Source organism: Geotrypetes seraphini, chromosome 10 (assembly GCF_902459505.1).
Source record: "Geotrypetes seraphini chromosome 10, aGeoSer1.1, whole genome shotgun sequence".
In the NCBI taxonomy this organism is placed as follows: Eukaryota; Metazoa; Chordata; class Amphibia; order Gymnophiona; family Dermophiidae; genus Geotrypetes; species Geotrypetes seraphini.
The window spans coordinates 31,450,479-31,471,016 of record NC_047093.1 but is presented as its reverse complement, the minus strand read 5'-3'; the positions used below and the strand labels follow the sequence as shown (position 1 = coordinate 31,471,016).

Below are 20,538 nucleotides of genomic sequence, written 5' to 3'. Positions count from 1 at the left end.
AATGTTATGCCTAGCTCCTCCCCTTCTCGCTCCCAAAAAGCGCATAACACCAAAATTAAAGCTGCTGTTCTTTACCAAGTTTATTCACTATTTGATATGCCGACCATCGATTAGTATCTGATCGGTTTACAATTCTAAAAATTAAGATTAAAAAAAGAAAAAAAAAACCCCAAAAGGGGACTGTATATAAATAACATAGGTATTAGATGAGAAATAGACAAATTTGATGCAAGAAGGGCTGGGGTAAGGGTAAAAGTTAAAATTACATCGAAGTTAAAATAAAATTAAAAAGGGAGGTGGGAAGGGCATGAAAGTAAAGGAGGGGAAATCACTTCTTAAAAGCAGTTCTCTTTCATCATTAATGTTAGAGGGAAAGGGATCTTATCTTTACCTCTCCTCCATCCCCTAAAAGCAAAAACTGATGGTAGCGTGTTGCCTGGTTTTTGTTTCCTCTGTTCATATACGATCAAGATGCAACACCTCCCTCTTCCCCAAACTGGGATGGTTGTAAGTGATGGGGCCTTGGCAGGAGTGGATTATTGTTCCTTCTTATTCTTCACATTCCCTCTTGAGGTTAAAATGTGAGACTAGGAGAGAGAAGGAAACTGTTGCCAAGTGTACAGAGTTTAACTCCTGTGCTATAAAAAATAAAGCCTTTGCTGTTTGGATTGAACCACTTGCAGTGGAAAGTGCAGTGGAAAGTGTTACAAACTGGCTCTAACTAAGGTGTGTAATGTAGATGGATGCAGGAAGCTACTGGGAAGCATTTTAATAAGAGAGCAGGTACATATGCTTTGCAACTGAGAATAGGTTACTCACTTTTGCGGGCTGCTGGAGTGGGTGTTAAGAATTCTTTACACTAATGCACTCTATGATGGCTCTGGGAGATTTGCAATAGCTCTCAACGCAGTCAGTCTGCTTTGTGGGATAGTCACAGTGAATATGCATGAGCTAGATTTGCTGGAATTCATTGCTAGAGAATGTGGTGGAAGCAGTTAGCTTAGCAGGGTTTAAAAAAAATGGTTTGGATAATTTCTTTAAAAGTCCATAAGCCATAATTAAGATAGACTTGGGAAAATTCTTCTTATTCCTAGGATAAGCAGCATTAAATCTGTTTTTCTCCCTGGGATCTTGCCAGGTTCTTGTGACCTAAATTGGCCACTGTTGGAAACAGGATACTGGGCTTGATGGACCTTCAGTCTGACCCAGTATGTTCTTATGCATGCACTGTTTCCATTTTTGTATGCAAATCTACCTAATGCATACATACTAAGGACCAGACTGAGAATTGTTGTACAGGAGAGCTTCCTATTTTTCAAGATACACTCAAGAATTGAAATTGTTGGCATCTCCAACAAAATGCAGTTTGGTTATGGAAAATGTTAGAGAATAGTGAAACACAGATGACCTGAAGGGGTGTGATCAGTTTAGGTGATGGCATCGACCATAGCTTACAGGAAAATGGTTGGTGAAGGCCTCACTCTCTCGGTCCTACAGCTGTGAAGTGAAGTCCCTATGAAAACTCTCTAGAATGGCATATAATATGGTTTTTTAGAGCAGCAAAACTAAACTTTTGTAACAGCTTTCTTATTTCACGGCTCTATTTTGCCAGCTCACGATCTTATTCCTAGCTGTATTTTTGTCCCCTAATCTGTTTTGTGCCTTTTTTTTGGAGGGGGAGTTGGGAGAGGGAATAGGCAGTTTCCTTCTGCTTCTTTTGAACTTTTAGCTGACTCGTTGGTGCCATGAACCTTCTCTTACATCCACCTACAGTACAAAAATCTGGACTGAAGAATTGGGTCAGTCTGGACTTTTCCGATTCTCAGGCAGTACTTTTAAAATTCGCCCCATCTGTCTCCTTCCCCACCCTCATCTAGCATCAAACCATCTCTGTTCCCTCCCTCTCGCCTTCTTTTTGCTGCTGTCCTCGACTTTCCTAAACACAGCTGTAAAGACGATGGCGTGGGGACCATGTCCCTGCGCACATCACTGCTAAGCTTGCCGGTTCCATCCTCTATGACGTAGACTTTCTGCATCGGAGGGAGTAGGAACATGGTCCCACATGAGTGTCTTTGCAGCCGGGTTTAGGAAACCAAGGACAGCATCAGAAAGAGGTTAAGTGAGAGGGAGATAATACAGTGGATTGGGAGGGGGAGGAAGCCACACAAAAAGATGTGTCTGCATATACAGGCAAAGGTTTGAGTTGAAGAGTCTTGATTCTCGGGTGGTCTGGATATCACAATTTTAAAGGGTCCAGTTTCTTGGGGGGAGGGGGGTCAACTTCTAGCATCCAGATTTTTGGACTTGCACTGTGTTGGGAAATTCTCTGTTGTATGTTCTTCCAGCTTAGCCCAGCCATTGTAGTGAGATTTCTTTGATCAGAGCTATGCAGCCTTCAGCTGTTTTTAGGTGCTGTTAAGTGTAATGCTGAATGATGTCATTAGGTGACACCATGGAGGTTATGACTGTCCTGCCTTTTTTCAAAATGAACAGGGCCAGATATTCAAAAGCTTTTGCAGATAGTGCAACCACTACACGAAAAAGTGCCCTTTATGCCAATATTCAGAGGCCACCTTTAATTTAAAATTTTTAAAATTCTAGGTGGGGAACAATATAAATACAAAATCACTTAATACATAAAATTTATGTTCAAATGATTTTTATTATTTCAACCAGAACATACAAATAGAAGTTGCATACAAATCCAAAAAATAACAGTGCAAGTTCACCCCTCCCCCATCCCTCCCTTCAATACATAAAATTTAAACAAACAACAGATAATATAACTATCATTGTGTTGACATAATATGGCATATTATGCTTCTTACAATCTACTGTTTGAATATTTTATAATGCTTACAAGTATGTTTGGCTGAATTTCTTCAATAAGGTGGTAAATAAATCTTAATAAATTCAGCCGGAAACTTCTACCTAAATTTACAGTTAAAAAAAAAAAAATTATCCTGACCAGGACGTTTATTTAACTAGTCTCCTTCCCCAGAGGAGCTATGAATGATCCTCCATGTCAGAAAATGGGCTTGGGAATTGTAAATTCTTTATTGATTTTCAGACCGCCATCGTGCAAACCAATTATACATATAATAATACAAGAAAGCACATTGAATTTATAGATATACTTAAACAATCATGCAACCCTCCCACCCCCTTAAGTAATAATCAAGAAAAGATTACATAAAACCTATTAATAATTTTATCCAATTTAAAATAACCCTATAAATCCCTCCCACCCTCTCCCCTGGATGTGTATAATGAAAGGGCAAAAATAAAATCAGTTCAGTTATCACTCCTTACAATATTTTATCAATGACTCCCATACATTCAAAAATTTCTTATAGTGTCCCTGCTGTACAGCCAACATATGTTCCATTTTAAAAATATGGCATAAAGATTCCCACCAAAAAGTGGGAATTGAAGCCAGATCTTCTGCATGGCAGTGCCAGCCCCTACCAAACCTCGTTACCCATTCATGTCCTAGGAACTCTTTCTAGTGTCTTTTCAAAATGAGGTATTGCAAGAGGGTGCAAAGCCTAATTGAGCTGAGGTCTTGGGGATCTCTGGATGTGATGACAGCTCCTGTTATTTACCCGGCTATTGTCTCTCAGGAAAAGGAATATCCCCTTGAATCCTTCTACCCACTTGTTGGTTATGGCACCAAAGAGGGAGCCCAGCTTAAAGGAATCAGAATTTGGCAGAAGAAAGTTCAAAACTAAGTTGAGGCTGAAACAGTCTATTCCCTTTTTACATGTAATAAAAAAGTAAAAAAAAAAAAAAAGGAGAGAGAGAGAGAGAGAATGATCCCGAAAATATACTTTACTGCTACAGCTCTAGGAAGTAAAAGTGAAGAAAGAAACAGATGTTCCCTCAGCCTCCAGTGCTGGTTTTAAGTTTATCACTTGAATCCTCAGAATTGCCTCCAGCCGTATCAAGTCTTCACGTCTGGTTTTCATCATTGGCCAAATCTGCCCCTGCCTTTTTATGTTTCTGTTCTTGTTACTATTGTGATTGTCATTACTGTGAAAAGTTCATGTTCACTGTGTGCCAACACTATTTTCTTGGTTATCAGGGTTTGCCAGCCTGTGTATGAATGTTAGTCATCCTTTTAAAACTTATAAAAATTTCATTAAAACTTTTAAGTTAAAAATAGAGAGCATTCTCATATTGCATGATGTGGTGAAAGCCTTTCCCTGGGAGACTTATTTCTTGGAGTTATTTTATCATGCATTTCATGGCATGGAAGACCATTAAATTCCATTTGGCTCTCCCCCCCCAACTTTTTTTTTTTTTTTTTTTTTTTAAAGATCTTTCTTTCCTGAAATTTTACATAACCTCCAGGGTTAGCTTTGTGACATCACAATAGCTTTTAAGGCGAGAGGTTGCTGGAAGCACAAACTACTTTGCCCTCTTAAGTCGGCAGAGGTTTCTAGGTTGACAAAGAAAGGCATTGTGGATCTGAAGGGCAAGGCTGGTGCTGCAAGCTGGAGCACAGTGCTAGGGTCTAGTTACCAGCGCTCGACTCTGACCTGTCTTTTGTTAAGCCTGAGTAAATTAGGTTATTTCATAATATTTCCAGGTGCCCGGCAGAATGGTAAAAACCTCATTCCCCTTTTCAAACACTGCACAGTCTTGACATCCACCATTCTACATGAGCGTGGGCATGTTTCACAGCTCCTCTGATGGTAAAAACTTGTGATTTGTGGTTTTAGAACAGACACTGTGATGCAAATAGTCAGTATAGATCTATTGAAATTCCTTATACAGATAGGCTATCTGGATGAAGTTGTACAAATACAGTAGAATCTCAGTTAACCGGCACACTCGCCCAACTGGCAAAAAAAATCACTGGTGAAAAAAAAAAATGTCCCCTGAGCCCCCCCCCCCCACTCCCCTCCCTCTCAAGCCCCAAAAAACTAGAAGTGGCGGCAGTCCTGAGCTGCGAACCCCACCTCCCTTCTGACCCAAAGCACCAGTGCAACAGCATTCGGAGCTGCAAATCCCTCCCTCTCAAGCCCCGAAGCAGCTGAGATGCATCAGAGGAAAGGCCCTGCCAAGGCTGGCCGCAAGCAGCCTGTTTTGAGGCTGCCTCCTGCTTGACCGGCTGCACTTCAGGTAAGAAAGGGAGGGAGGGAGGGGGGTTCACAGCGTAGGACCACCGCCTGCGTCTGCCACTTCAGGGCTTGAGGGAGGGAGGAGGGCTTTGAGGCTCAGGACTGCTGCCGCACTGGCGCTTTCGAGCGGGAGGGAGGGGGGAACTGAGATCTATGTTCTAACACAGCATTCTCAATCAACTGGGAAAATGGTTATCTGGAATCCACCAATCCTTGTGAATACTGGATAACAGATTCTACTGTACTAGTGCTGACTAAGCATAATTGCTTTTGTGGAATATACAGTATACATGTACCTTTTCATGGATATCTTATCTGTGTATAAAGTGCTACTATTTGTACGGCAAATGTGATCTTAGATCACATTTCGGGTGGCCACGTCGTGAAGAGCATATAGTACTGAGGGATTGTGCCCTGAGGAAACCTGAACAGGGTGAAACATGTTGGCGTACTCTGTCCCTCTTGGCTAAACCACCCAAGTTAAGTTAAGCACTTTATTTACAACTATTTATAACTATTTATTGAAAACATATATAAAAAAAGATAAGTATAGCACATCTTGTACAAATAACACCAGTGACCCGATGACGATAGGGGGCATAAAGCCAGTTGCCATGAAAGTTTATTGAGCTTCTGGTGGCACCTCTGAGGGCCTGGAGAATTATTGTATAAACATCTTTGGTATAGAAGACATTCAGGGGAGGTTTATATCACACCATACCCCCAACGGTGGTGCATACATTCTTCTATAAAGTATTTTCATATTTAAGCCTCACATAGAAAAACTATTTGTACAGCAGCACAAGTAAATCTAACTCGGGGGTTCTTAAACCTTTTTGGTTTTCTCAGTGAAATGTCCATGCCTCTTCCTAAACCACATGCGACTATTAATAGCTGAGTACGTCGATACCAGTTTGCCATTAACAGTGCTAACATGTCCCTAAAATTACAGTAGGAGACTGCCTTCACTCTGTCTAGAAAGTTTCCCAAAGTTACTTCAATTTCTCCGCATCCCATTTGATCTCTTGTACTAGTTAGGGATGCGGGCCACTGGTTAAGAACCGTTTCACGGAGGGAAAGATCTTTATTTAAAAAAAAAAAAAAAAAAAAAATGACTTCCGAGTAACCTTACTAATTAACAACAAGGTGCATTCTCTGCCCTTTCACTTTCATTCTGAGCAGTAACCATTTTTTATCCTGGTGTGACAAGCACACAATTCGAAGAAAGGCGGGGGATGGTGTCCTTGACTGTATTTCTTTGGATTAGGCTCAGTTTGAGGCGAACCTTTGGACCTTAAGGAGGTTTATGGACAGAACGGCGGCAGCCCTGTAACTTTTTCCCATCCTGAGTCTGAAATAGTGCTCATTTCCTGCCACAAGGGGACTCTGCCTTCACATGTTGAAAAACGGCAGAGCCCTTGAAGTCCTCCCTGCTTGTGTTCTGCATTTTCCCTTTTGTGTGCTTGCGCTGTAATCTCAGTCAAGGCTGTTGGGCAGACCTGTGTGACACTGTCGTACTCATGTCATTCTCACTCCATTCTGCTCCAAAACTGCATGCGTTAAAATATTTATTCCACTGGTGAGGAAACTGGCAAAGCGGCAAAAGGTGTGATTGTGACAAAAGGTTACAGATTATGACAACAGATAACTGGAGCCTGTAATTTTAGTTTTGAAAGCTGTTGATATCCAACCACAATAGGACAAATGCACTTTAGGCTGAGTCTATTATGGGCCTCTTTTTTTAAATCAATATGGATGAAACCGTTTTAGTAATTTGGTGCTCTGATCACCACCTGGAGAGGGGTTGAGAAGAGACCGGGTGGCTCAGATCTGTTATCAGTGTGCATAGAATAACTCCTTCAAGCACACAGCCCCAGGAAAAAGTCCAGCTGAGGGACCTGAAACACTATACTAGCAGGAGGAGACTTACAGTGGTACCTCGGTTTGCGAGTGTTTTGCAAGACGAGCAAAACATTCGCAAAATCAGCGCCTCGGAAACCGAGCACGCCTCGATTTGTGAGCCCCCCCCCCGCAAACTGGCACCCTCACCCCCACGATCCGGCACCCCTCGCCACCATCGGGCAACCCCCCACGCTGCCATCTGGACCCCCCCACCGCCATTGGGCACCCCCCCTGCTGCCATCGGGCACCCCCTGCCGCAACCTGAAGTCCCCCAGAGCCCTCTTCTTACTTTAATGTAGCACCGGCATGTCGGCCTCCTCTTCTGTGCTGGCCTTGAGCATGTGCGCATGCTCAAGGCCTGCGAGTTCACGTTCTCTCCAAGAATCTCGGAGAGAACGTGAACTCGCAGGCCTTGAGCATGCGCACATGCTCAAGGCCAGCACAGAAGAGGAAGCCGACATGCTGGTGCTACATTAAAGTAAGAAGAGGGCTCTGGGGGACTTCAGGTTGCGGCGGGGGGGGGGGGGGTTTCCCGATGGCAGCCGGGGGGGGGGGGGTGGCGGGGGGAGGGAGGGTGTCGGATCGCAGGGCCTTCGGGAGGAGCAATGCTGGTTTTCATGGGGGGGGGAGCAGCGCTGCTGGCCTCGGTTGGGGGGTGGGAACGTATCAAAGCGAGTTTCCATTATTTCCTATGGGGAAACTCACTTTGATAAACAAGCATTTTAGACTACAAGCATGCTTCTGGAACGGATTATGCTCGTAATCCAAGGTACCACTGTATTTTGCTATCACAAAGCCCTAGTATAAGCCGTTGCTACAGGTGTTTTCCATTGTGTGTGTGTGTGTACGAGGGGGTGCTGAAAAATTCTCGGCCCAACCAAGAAGAGAACGTGGATATGGTTCAAGCAATGATCTGAAACTATGCCGAAACATAGAATTTCGTTTTTACAAATTGACACTTAACGAAATAAGATAACACTCTTTATGGCTACGGTAGCAAAATAACACTCAGAAGTTTGGAAAGTTGGTTGGGCTGAGATCGTTTCAGCGCCCCCTCATATGTAATAAAAGCGGGTCAAGTATAGGACAATCGATTCATTGTGACATCACTGATGAGGTTGGCTCTTATTGATGGAATGAGGCATTATGACATCACAATCTCAGCTCTTGTTTACCAAAGACTGAAACTCTTCACTCTATGAGGGGATGCTGTAAAGTTCTCAGCCCAAACAAGAAGAGAATGACGATATGGTTCAATCAATGTAATTTCTGAAAATTGGCGTTTAATGAAATACGATAACGTTCTTTTCAGGTACAGTGGCAAATGACGCTCAGAAGTTTGGGAAGTTGGTTGGGCTGATAACTTTTCAGCACTCCCTCATATATGATCACCTTCTTTTTTTTTTTTTTTTTTTTTTAAAGGAGCACTAGAAGCATCTGTCATTCAGTGACAGCTAATTGATATGAACTATGCACCCTTCTGCGTTTTCTATCAGACTTGTAGGGGCAGATCTAATGAAACTTGAGCTCTTTCTTGCTCTCGGTCCCAACCTCTAGAATAAAGGGGGTATAAACCGTCTCCTGTACCATTAAAACTTTGGGGGGGACTTTTTGGAAAATCACAGTAACAGATACAGAGGTGAAGCTTGCTTTTGGTTAAGTTCTTAGATTTCCTAGTATTCAAGCAAATTTGCATCTGCTCCTGTGGTAAGTCATTTTAAAAAATTGTCTGTCGATGCCCCCAGGTGAAGGTTACTGAAACGGAACGCTACTGCTCTGGGGAAAAATGAATTAAAAAGAAAAGTGATTTTTAATTTTTCTTCTTTAATTACTATAGCAGTGGCATTTAAATATATACTTGTTATGCAGTCACCATGCCAGCACTGTACATTTTAATTTAGGCTACATGTAACATATCTGTACAGTGGCTGAATACCACGTTTGGCCAGATAATGTCACAGCCACCCTTGTGCTACCCTTCTTCTATGGGTGGTACATGGCCATCTAGATGGGTTTTCAATATTTACTAGCCATCTGATCTAAAAATCCACAGATAGCTATTCACTGGCAGTCTGTGAACCTATAACTTGTCTAACTTGTATTAAATGTTGTCCTGTATATCTTGTGGGCAAGGTTGCAGCAGATTTTTACTGTCTGCAGGTTAATCAGCGAACTGACCCCATCCCATTTGCTAAGGTGTAATTTGTATATTGGCCAAATGAATCTCAAGAGGAATTAGATCCCTGGTGGAATAAATACTGCATATCATTCTAAACCATACAATATGCATTTATATCATATGACTAGAGCAGGGGTTCTCAACCCAGTCAGGTTTTTAGAATATCCATAAATATGCATGGAGGGTAGTACAAGCAAATTTAAATCAATGGTTGATATGCTGAAAACCTGACTGGCTGGATGTATCCAAGGACTGGGTTGAGAATCCCTGGACTAGAGGGAATGGTAGCTTCTTTGGTCTCCACCCCCACCCTCCCAAACTTCATTTATTTGCAGCTTGTGTGGTATTTGTGCATTCTCCCTCTGTGAAATAAGGGACCATCTTATCCCCTCTGTCCCACTATTGTTTGTGCATTGACCCATTTTGAATGTTGGTATCGCTCACTTGTATTTGGTGGCAAAGGATTCTCCTGGACTTAATCTTTGCAGGGTCTGGAAATCTTGTCTGTCTGCAGGTACACGTGGACTCAGGAATTTTCATGCTTTCCCCTCCTCCTCCTGCAGGCAGATAAACTGTTAAGTCATTGCATGCTCAAATCTTATGTTCCTCTCACTGTTACCCTGTTCTAAAGTGTCTAATGAATTGTTGATATATTTCTTGATTCCAGAATCTCTTTTCCCTTCCCTGTCTCTGTAAGGCTCTTTCCACAGGCTCAACATGTACTCGCCTTACAGATACAAAAGCCCTGGGTAGGCCCCCATACAGCACTAATGGAGCCTATTTAATTATAAATTTAGGGCTTCTGATTTTAGACTGTACCATAACATTCAAGATGCCAAAATCCAGAGCCACCATCTTGTGTAACTGCTGCTAAAATTATTGTTATATAAACTATATTATCAGAAGCTGACTAGTGCCTTTGATGAGTTTTAAATCATCTTTGCCTTGTAAGTGAAACAAAAGGCCCAACAGGAACCTAGAAGTGTCCAGAAAGTGACCACGTGCAAAACTATAGCCTGATGGTGTTTTTCTGTTCATATCAATAATTTTTCCATCAGCAAACAGGATGAATCATCATCGCACAAGTAGGCGGTTTGATTCAGTGGCACAGAATGAGGTGATGTCTGTTGCAGAAATAGTGGCATTGGGGACAAGTTCATGAAACCCATCCCATTTTCTTCAGGTCACGTGTGAAAGAAAGGATGTATTGGGGGGGGGGGGGGGTGGAGGGCAGGGCTTATTCTTTCCTTGTGTCAGGGACTATACCTGAGGAATGTTGATCCAAGAATGGAAAGAACATCATAGAAAAGGGTTTATATATGCAGACATGTGAGAGTTGAACTTTGTTGTTGTTTTTTTTCAACTGCTGTGCTTATGCTCTGTTCTATTGTCTTCTCACTTGTTTTCACTGTTGTGCTTTTTTTTTTTTTTTTTTTTTTTGTCTCTTCTACCAAAAAGCCACAGCCCCGGAGTCCTGTCCAATAAAAATTGAGGAATAGGTAGGAAAGGCAAAACCCTATAAAGGAACATGACTATTTGGATTTTTAAAAAATGTTTTACTTTCTCCTTGATTACCCTGGAGATGGTTTGAAAATGAAGCTTGAACCACATAGCAACAGAATTTCAAATAGATAAAATACATAGGAGTGTGTGTTTGTATGCCTGCATGTGGATATCTGCTTACTGTGCAAAGAGAATAGGTACAGTATATGATATAGATGAAATCTCCACTGCAACATCGACTTGGCCTGCATTCTACATAATTCTGCATCTTGGTAAGAACATAAGAATAGCCTTACTGGGTCAAGCCAATGGTCCATCTAGCCCATGGATCTCAAAGTCCCTCCTTGAGGGCCGCAATCCAGTCGGGTTTTCAGGATTTCCCCCAATGAATATGTATTGAAAGCAGTGCATGCACATAGATCTCATGCATATTCATTGGGAAAATCCTGAAAACCCGACTGGATTACGGCCCTCAAGGAGGGACTTTGACACCCCTGATCTAGCCCAATATGGAAAGCCCTGTCGGAGAAGGCAGCATAACAGGATGAGGCAAAAAAAACATACGGCCTCTTTTACAAAGCCGCGCGGCAACAGCCCCCGAAGCCCTTTAAATCTCTATGAGCTTCGGGGCCGTTAGCGCAGCGCAGCCTTGTAAAAGAGGCCAATAGTTCCCTAGAGGTTTTTTTTGCCATTTTCTTTGCAATAGGTCCCTGTTACAGGTTGTCTCAGATCATCTGTAGTGCTTGAGTTCAGCGAGTTTGTGGCTTTGGGTGGTGCTTGTGATAAGCCTCCAACGTTGCTCCCCAGACATCCTGGGGTTTTTATTAAAAAAAAAAAAAAAATTCAAATAATGGTAGTTTTACAGTACAAAAAAGTGCAACAGTGGGGATGGAACAGTACACATCAACCAGAGATAAAACAAATGAATAAATATTTATTAAGAACCAATAAAACAGTCTATCATATACAATCAAATTTCGGTTTGCGAGTAACCCAGTTTGCGAGTGTTTTGCAAAACGAGCAAAACATTCTCGCAAAACTTGTCTCGCAAACCGAGTGTTGACTCGATTTGTGAGCACCCCCCCTTCCCCGAACAACTTGAAACTTACCCCCTCCCCACGCAGCCCACAGGACGTGCCAGTGCCACTTGAAGAACTTCCTGCCTCTACTGGGCCTTGAGCATGCATCTACGTATGCTCAAGGCCTTCTAATTCTCCCTCTCACCGAGAGGCAGAAAGTTCTTCAAGCGGCACCGGCACGTCCTGTGGACTGCGTGCCAGTGCCAGATGGCGGGGGTAAGTTTCAAGTTCTTCGGGGGGGGGGGGGGGGAGAGCAGCACCGCTGGCCTGGGGGGGGGTGGGGGGGGAATGTATCAAGCGAGTTTCCAATATTTCATACGGGGAAACTCGCTTTGATTTACGAGTATTTTGTTTTACGAGCATGCTTCTGGAACGAATTATGCTTGTAAACCAAGGTTCCATTGTATTAAATTCAATTCATGTTCTAGATCCGACATGGTCTGTGTTTCGGGATTAGTGCCTGCCTCAGGGGTACAGGAGACATCTGAAGAATAAATATTGATAATGTATAACCAGAAAAATATATAAAAAATAACTATACAGTAGTAGCTTGGATTACGAGTATAATCCGTTCCAGGAGCATTCTCGTAATCCAAAATGCTCGTTTATCAAAGCGAGTTTCCCCATAGGAAATAAAGGAAACTCGCTTTGATGCGTTCCCCCCCCCCCCCCGGGAACCGGCATTGCTCCCCTCGAAGGCCCCCCCCTTGCGATCGGGCATCCCCCCGCCTCGAACCGGCACCCCCTGACGCGATTGGGCACCCCCTCGCCACGATTGGGCACACCCCGCCGCTTCTTACCCTCATCTGGGCACTCAAGATCGGCCTCCTCGTCTGCTGGGCCTTGAGCATCTGAGCATGCTCAAGGCCTGCGAGTTCACGTTCAGAACGTGAACTTGCAGGCCTTGAGCATGCTCAGATGCTCAAGGCCCAGCAGACGAGGAGGCCAATCTTCAAGTGTGCCCAGATGAGGGTAAGATCCGGCGGGGGGGGGTGCCCAATTTGTTGAGGGGGATGTCGGATTGTGTTGGGGGGTGCCCAATCATGTCGGGGGGGTCGGATCGTGGCGGGGGGGAGTGCCGGTTCGAGACAGGGGGATGCCCGATCGCGTCGGGGGGGGGGGGTGCAAGCCATGCTCGGTTTCTGAGGCACGATTTTGCAAATGTTTTGCTCGTCTTGCAAAACACTCGCAAAACGGTGCACTCGTAAACCGAGGTACCACTGTGTATATATATATATAGTTGTACAACTAGCAATTTTTCTGGAATACAATCGTAATAATCAATATGTGTATAATTTATACGTATTGTAAAATGTAGTTAATAGCAGAGGCTCATTCAAACTGCATCCGACAGAAGCTTTGACGTCACTAAGAACATATAGAAAATCATAACAATAATAAGAATACGGAGAAAAATAAACCTCAATTGTGAGAGGTTGGGACTACACAAGTACCCAGCCCTCAACACATCATCACAGGTTTATAAAAAAACTCCGTTTACGATTATATAGACAAAATTTTCATTCATTCAAAATCACTTTTTTTCAAATTATTTTTTGAAATTCAATATAGATGAAGCAACTGTCCGAGTGTCAAAATTTACTGATAAGAACCCCAAACTTAACTAGATTAGTAATGAAGGCTACAGCTCAATTTCATTAGTGCAAGAATTTTCAGAGGCACAAAATGTAACAAAACCACACTTAAGGGAAAAAAACACTCATCTGAAGAGGTGAAAAATTCCAGGGAGACTATCTGCTCCTGATCCCCTGATCCTGATCTTATTATTGTTATGATTTTCTATATGTTCTTAGTGACGTCAAAGCTTCTGTCGGATGCAGTTTGAATGAGCCTCTGCTATTAACTACATTTTACAATACGTATAAATTATACACATATTATATATATATAGTGACATGCTATATATGAACTAAAATATTGAATGGTATCTCCATGCACTCATACAAATTCATTTCATAAATACACACACATATACGCTCATATTTTATTTTCATTTAAATATTGATTTATATTCTTTTGTATAATTTATTTTTTGTTTATTTCAATGTATATGTTTATGTATTCACAGATTCCATTCAATATTTTAGTTCATACATAGCATGTCACTATATATATGTATATAATATTTTTCTGGATTTACATTATCAATATTTATCAATGTTTGTTCTGCAGATACCTCATGTATCGCTGAGGCAGGCACCAATGCCGAACCACGGACTGTGTCGGGTTTACAACACGAATTGAATTTAATGTATGATATGAGACTGTTCTATTGGTTCTTAATAAATATTCATTTGTTTTATCTCTGGCTGATGAGCACTGTTCCAGCCCCACTGTTGTACTTTTTGGTCAGTTTCCCATGGGGTTTATTTCCTTGCTTTTGCTCTGGATTTAGTTTTACAGTGCAAACATTTTTGACCGCGCAAAACTCTCTGGGTGGTCACGCTGAAAAGTCTATAACTTCACCATGTTTATGTGCCAAGTGGAATGAGATTAACCACAAATAAAGCTGTAAAAATTCATGTTGAAATTCCAAGCGGTTGCTGAGAAAATGGCAAGAGAACTCTAGGTGGGTTACTTTTTTTTTTTTTTTTTGCCTCATCCAGTAGAAAGTATAAATAAGCTATAACCTATTGGAAAACCTTTGGCTGTTTGTGGCAGGTACCTGACTGCCTTCACCCGTATTTGCATGCCTTTGCAACGTGCATACTTGGAGAATAAATATCTGCTTATTTTTGTTGATTATGGATATGATCTGTTGGACAACTTGTCACATGAGAGAGAATTAAAAGGAAAATGTGAACACTGCGTGATCCTAGGCAAAAATGTGAGGACAGTGGCTTGGAACAGCAGGGGTTGGGTATCAATATTTTCCAGTTTAAACCTTAGTGCAAACACACAGTGCCTGTGATTTTTAAACTTATAACATAAAACTTTTTTTCTATCCTGCATTACCTTTTCAGTTCAGTCTGGGTAACATAGCAAAGAGAACTGTATACAGTGAATTACAATGCCAAGATTAGTCATTAGTAACAGTGTCAAAATAATATCAATATCATTATTCTAAAACCTTCCTAAACAAGTAAGTTTCCAAAAGATTCCTAAAATCTAGATAACATGTAGATAACATTATTAAAGAATGCAACTCTTCCCTATTCAGAAGTTGCTTCCTGGAACAGACAAGATCCTTGTCACCTCTTGGGAGGGAAGAGGATACAACAGCAAGGAGATTATTTTTATGTTCTAGTAATTTCAGGAATGTTGTTTCAGCAACTCCCAAAAGCCAGATGACACCAGTAAATAGATTTTTGCAATTATACCTTGTCCTGTTGCTGGAACAAGTTGTCGTTTTGTGCTAAAAAAAGGGAATAGTGTAAAAATATTGTATGCAAATGGATGCTTTTTCTTATGGTTTTGTACTTTTTCTTAGGCTTTCACTTTTAAAAATAAAAGTCTAGGCATTGGTTGTTTGTAATGCCGTAAACCTGTCATGTTGGGTTTTTTAAAAAATCCTGCAGGATTCCAGCCATTGGACGACAATGCCACAGACCACAGGAACACACAACACTACCAGCACCTGTCTGTGACCAGCATTACCATGGAGGAAATCGAGCTGCCACACTGCACAATAAGGTCTCTGGCTGTCTGAAGACTTGTAAACTGCAACTTCCCCCCCATCATCTGTGGCTTTTTTCTTACTGCCATGCTGATAAGTTGGTGAATGGACAGGTTTTCTCCTCCGCCATCTGGGATATACTGGAATCAATTTTGTGACTTGGGAACCCTTCCTTTTTACATACTGGGAAGTATATCCTCCTATCGTTAAAATTCAATGTACATGCTACAGCAAATTAACTGTAAGCTTTATTGTTCACAGGAAGGCTGTAACTCTTTCTTCTGTCACTGTGCAGTTGCTTTAAAAAAAAACATTGTTGAAGTCCAAGGATGAGCCTCATCTAAAGTTACCTCAGAAAACAGATCCCCTGGGCTGGATAATCAGGAAGTGAGCTGGAGCTAGTTTATCCCACACAGTGCATTGCTTGTGGGTTGTCAACATTGTACATGTGTGTCATATACCCTTTTCCCCCAACTTCAAGGTCATAGCTGCTGCTGTTCTGGCCCCTAGTATAGCAGAAAATGCATCAAAATAATGTCATATGAACATGATTCTTACAGAAGTAATGGGAAAATACTGGAGAGTAGATGACCACAGGTTAGCAGAAAAAGTGACAGCTGCTGCACCCATTTGCCCTTTTTTTCTGACCAACTATTAGGTTCCATGAAGAGGCAAATCTGCTAAAGACTCAGCGTTACAGAGATCCTTACATGTCTGCTTCAGCTATTTTAACTACGGGGTAAAAAAGAGGCCAAGAATAAAAGTTGCAACAGAGTAAAAATGAAGAAATGTTTGGTATGGCCAGCCCCATGTTCAAATCTCCACTTGGGCTTTCAAAGTTGATAAATGCCATCAAGATCTGCATCTGAGACTCATCTTGTCTTTTTTTTATGATTGCAAAAAGACTTTTAAATTCTTCTCCCGGATACCTTTGTTAAAACCCGGGAGCTACAAAGTGCATCCCAAATGCTTGCTCCTATTGGTCCATTTTGACTGTGATGTCATCAATAATGTATCCTATATGTACCAATGGATGAGCTCCCTGTTTATTTTATACAGGCTGTGATGGTGACGTGCCTTGCATTGAGGTTGGGAGTTCAGGAGGGCAGCTGCAGGATTACATAGCTGAAGTGTCATATAGTGGGTTCAGTACTTGCCATGTGACTTTATGAACGATGCTCGCTGCAGTATTGGGTGCATTTTTAAAAAGGCATGGATGTTAGGTGGGGAGGAGAGGAAAAAGTAAAATAAGAATTTGTATATGCATGCTGTTCCTAGTTTTTTGGGAAGGGATACATGGGCCCAGCTAAAGGGTTTGATTTTGAGTGAAGGTCCATACGCTACTCTTTCTCATTCATTTACCATGTCTTGTACATGCTCACACTATACATATGGCCTTTAACTTACAGCTATGCAAATCCACAGCAACCCTCAAACATAGTACAGCCTCTAAATCTGAATTATTTGTACTCTTCAAGTGTGCCCATATGCTTATCCAGCCTGTCTGTAAGGGACATGTTTGTAATGACCTGCCCTGGACCATGAATGTTTCACTTGTTTCCATATGTGTTCACTATAAGCTTCTTCTGTGAGACTTTCCCCATTTTCTATACTGAAAACTAGAGCATTGTGCCGCTAAGCAATAAGCTACCCTCAGAAGAGTCCAGGCTACATCTATCTCATGGACAAGGCAGAGAGACATCTCTCATTGCTATCTAGCAGAGAATGTATGTATCTATCTACGACCTGCTTTCCATCAATCCTGTAGTTCTTAGCATGAAAGTTCAACTGATCGTCTTAACAAGAGACCCTACCCCAAGCTTGAGTCCCTGTTGATAGGATAAGTGCGGTGAATTCCCGTGAAAACATACGAGTCTTCCAGTTGGCTACTGAACTTGAAAATGCATGTCTGGAGTGAGAGATTTTAGCAGTCTCAAAGCCCCCTCCAGGATCACCACAGGGTCTCGCTCTTTCCTTATTTTAATCTTTTGATGGAGGGGCAGTTGTTGCAGAGACAGCTAATTGTGCTTATCACCCTGTTCAATTAAAGCCGCTTTCCTTTTCTCCATCCCACAGGGATCTGTTTGTTCTTCCTTGTATACCAGCACCTAATGACACAGTGAAAGACTGGCAGAAGAAATGGGTCTTGTCTTTAAAAAAAATTAAGAAAGACAGGCATGCGCTGTCAGAAAAAAAAATTTCCTGCCCTAGGAAAGAAAATTCATTTTGGACATGCTGAAATCTGGTGTCTATTTCTTTAGAGGATTGTGTGAACGACTGAAATCAAACATAAAAATACATTAAAAAGAAAACCATGAAAGGCCTATGAAGACACAGAAAAGAAATGTGGCACCCTGCACGGCAGGAAAGCTTGAAAAGCAGAGACTGAATATGAAAAACAATGACCCACATGCTGGAGGTTTGGACAAGGCCAAACCAAATTCTAAAGTGGAACTGTGCAGGGGAGAAGAATTAACATTTCCTTTAGGGCTCAAAGCTTTTGTTCACTACCTTATATATGTCCAAGGAAATCACTGCCTCCTCCTTACTTACTCTGCTCTTGATTTTATATGAGACCAAGAGGTGGAAGTGATTGGACAGCTAATTTTTTACCACCCAAAAATGGGCTCCCATCTTGTCTTCTCTTCCTGACTAGGGGAGGCCAAAAGTAGCATGATTTCCCCAGGATGCGTAATCCCTTGGATAACTACTGCACATGTATTTTGGGATATAATACATATTCCCATATTTATATATGTAAACATTTATGTACATAAATAACAAAAACACTAGATACACAGAACAAAGAAAACCAAATAAAATGCAATATTTTATGTATTTGTTGCTGCATGATTCTGCAAAGGAATAAAATTGTTTACAAGGGAAGAATCTGATAATGTCTGTGTGTATGCTGTAGTTTTATTGTGATGATGGTATTTTTATTGTTGGTGGTTTGAATTGATTGTTTCCAGGGTGGATTTGAATCACGATTTAAATCACTGGTGAGAAAGACTTGATTTTTTTTTTTTTAACTTTAGTTTTTATTAAACTTTTTTTTTTTTAAAGAACTACAATCAAACACATAGCACACAATGTTGTGAAACAACATCATAAAATTAGTATATACTACACAAGAATAGTTTCACTGGGTCAGACCATTGGTCCATCTAGCCTTGTGTCCCGCCTTCATGGAGGCCAATCCAAGTCACAAGTACCTGGCGAATATCCAAATAGTAGCAGCATTCCAGAATCCTAAGAATAGCAAGATTCCAGAACCCTGAAGAGTAGCAACATTCCATGCCACTGATCCAGGGCAAGCAGTGGCTTCTGTCTCAACAGCAGTGTAAGGACTTTTCCTCAAGGAACTTGTCCAAACCTTTTTTAAAAACCAGCTACATTAACCACCCTTACCGCATCCTCTGGCAAAGCATTCCAGAGTTTAACTATTCTCATGTGTTTTTGGATATATGCTGCTGCATATCCAGAAAGTTGGTTGTGATTATTGACACTTGGACATCCCCACTACTGTAGCGAGTCCCTGCCCTTGTCTCGGTGTCAGGTCAAAAGCGCGCTGGGACAAAGGCGCACCCAGACAATTGAGCGCAGCGCGGAGGCGCACGCCACTCAAAATTACTGTTTTTAGGGCTCCGACGGGGGAGGGGCGTTTACTTAATAGACATCGCGCCGCGTTGTGGGGGGTTTGGAGGGTTGTAACCCCCCACATTTTACTGAAAACTTCACTTTTTCCCTGTTTTTAGGGGAAAAGTTAAGTTTACAGTAAAATGTGGAGGGTTACAACCAGTGTTCCCTCTAAGCTGCGCTGGCGTGCGCTGGCGCACAAAATATTGCATCGCAGCGCACAAGTTTACGTCACAGCGCACGGCGTACGGAGATGGCAGGGCGGCGAGAGGAGAATCGGGTGAGTTGGCGCTGGCGCCCGATATTTGTAGCGCACAGCGAAAAAAATTTTGCCCACAACACCCGCCCGCTTAGAGGGAGCACTGGTTACAACCCCCCATAACGCCGGCGCGATGTCTATTAAGTAAAGTGTGGGGGTTCCCCAACAAAACCCCCCGTCGAAGCCCCTAAAAACAGTAATTTTGAGCGGCGCGTACCTCCGCACTGCGCTCAATTGTCCGGGCGTGCCTTTGTCTTTCGCGCTGATGTCTATGAACCCTTGTCTCTGCCCTCCCCCTTCCCCCGTACCTCTAGTTTGCCATGAGTAACAATTTCAATGGGCTCCTCGTGACCCCAGCGGCTCTCCCTCTGATGTCACTTCCTGTGCATGGCACCCAGAAATGATGTCAGCGGGAGAGCTGACGCAGTCAGGAGCACATTGAAGTTGTTGCAACGGTGAACAACTCGAGGTATGGGGGAAGGGGGTTGACACCTCCACCAACATAGCGCCTGAGACAGACCATCCTGCTCACCCCCCTTACCTATGCCACTGGATGTCCCTGCTATTAGGACATCCAAGTGCCAACTTAGGCAGGTTTTTGGACGTTTTAAAAGTTTTGATTTTGCCCCCCTTGGTCAATAGGAGGAGAAATTGTGACTCCAAGATTGTGCATAGCTTCTAAGCTCCGCAGAAATGTAAATGCCATAAGCCTACATGACAACATGACAGCTCATGCAGCAGACAGTCTACAGCACTGGGGGGTGGAAGACGACTTTGAAGGATGCTAATAGTTAAACATACTTTCAAGTTGATTGTGTGCTTGGTTCAGTGACACGGTGTCAGGTCAAAAGCGCGCTGGGACAAAGGCGCGCCCAGACAATTGAGCGCAGCGCGTGCCGCCATGCTGCTCTAAATTACTGTTTTTAGCGCTCCGACAGGGGTGTGGGGGGAACCCCCCCACTTAATACACATCGCGCCGCGTTGTGGGGGGGGTGTAGGGGGTTATAACCCCCCACATTTTACTGAAAACTTCACTTTTTCACTGTTTTTAGGGAAAAAGTTAAGTTTACAGTAAAATGTGGAGGGTTACAAACCCCCCCATAACGCCGGCACGATGTCTATTAAGTAAACTGGGGGGGTTCCCCAACAAAACCCCCCGTCGGAGCCCCTAAAAACGAATTTAGAGCGGCGCAGTGGCGCGCGCTGCGCTCAAT

General features: G+C 42.5%; 1 protein-coding gene across 9 annotated transcripts in view; it reads left to right on the top strand.

The window, feature by feature from the left end:
- The window catches only part of RNF157 (ring finger protein 157), a 158,359-nt gene extending 140,601 nt beyond the window's left edge, over positions 1-17,758 (top strand). For 4 of the 9 annotated variants that reach the window (XM_033960240.1, XM_033960242.1, XM_033960246.1 and 1 more), the window contains one exon: positions 15,329-17,758. In XM_033960240.1, the coding sequence (XP_033816131.1) occupies positions 15,329-15,459 (131 nt within the window). In that variant the 3' untranslated portion in view covers positions 15,460-17,758. Of the gene's footprint in view, positions 1-10,665; positions 10,707-15,328 lie in introns of all 9 variants that reach the window. The other 5 variants (XR_004540800.1, XM_033960241.1, XM_033960245.1 and 2 more) reach the window with 5 other exon arrangements.
- Positions 17,759-20,538: the final 2,780 nt, after the last annotated feature.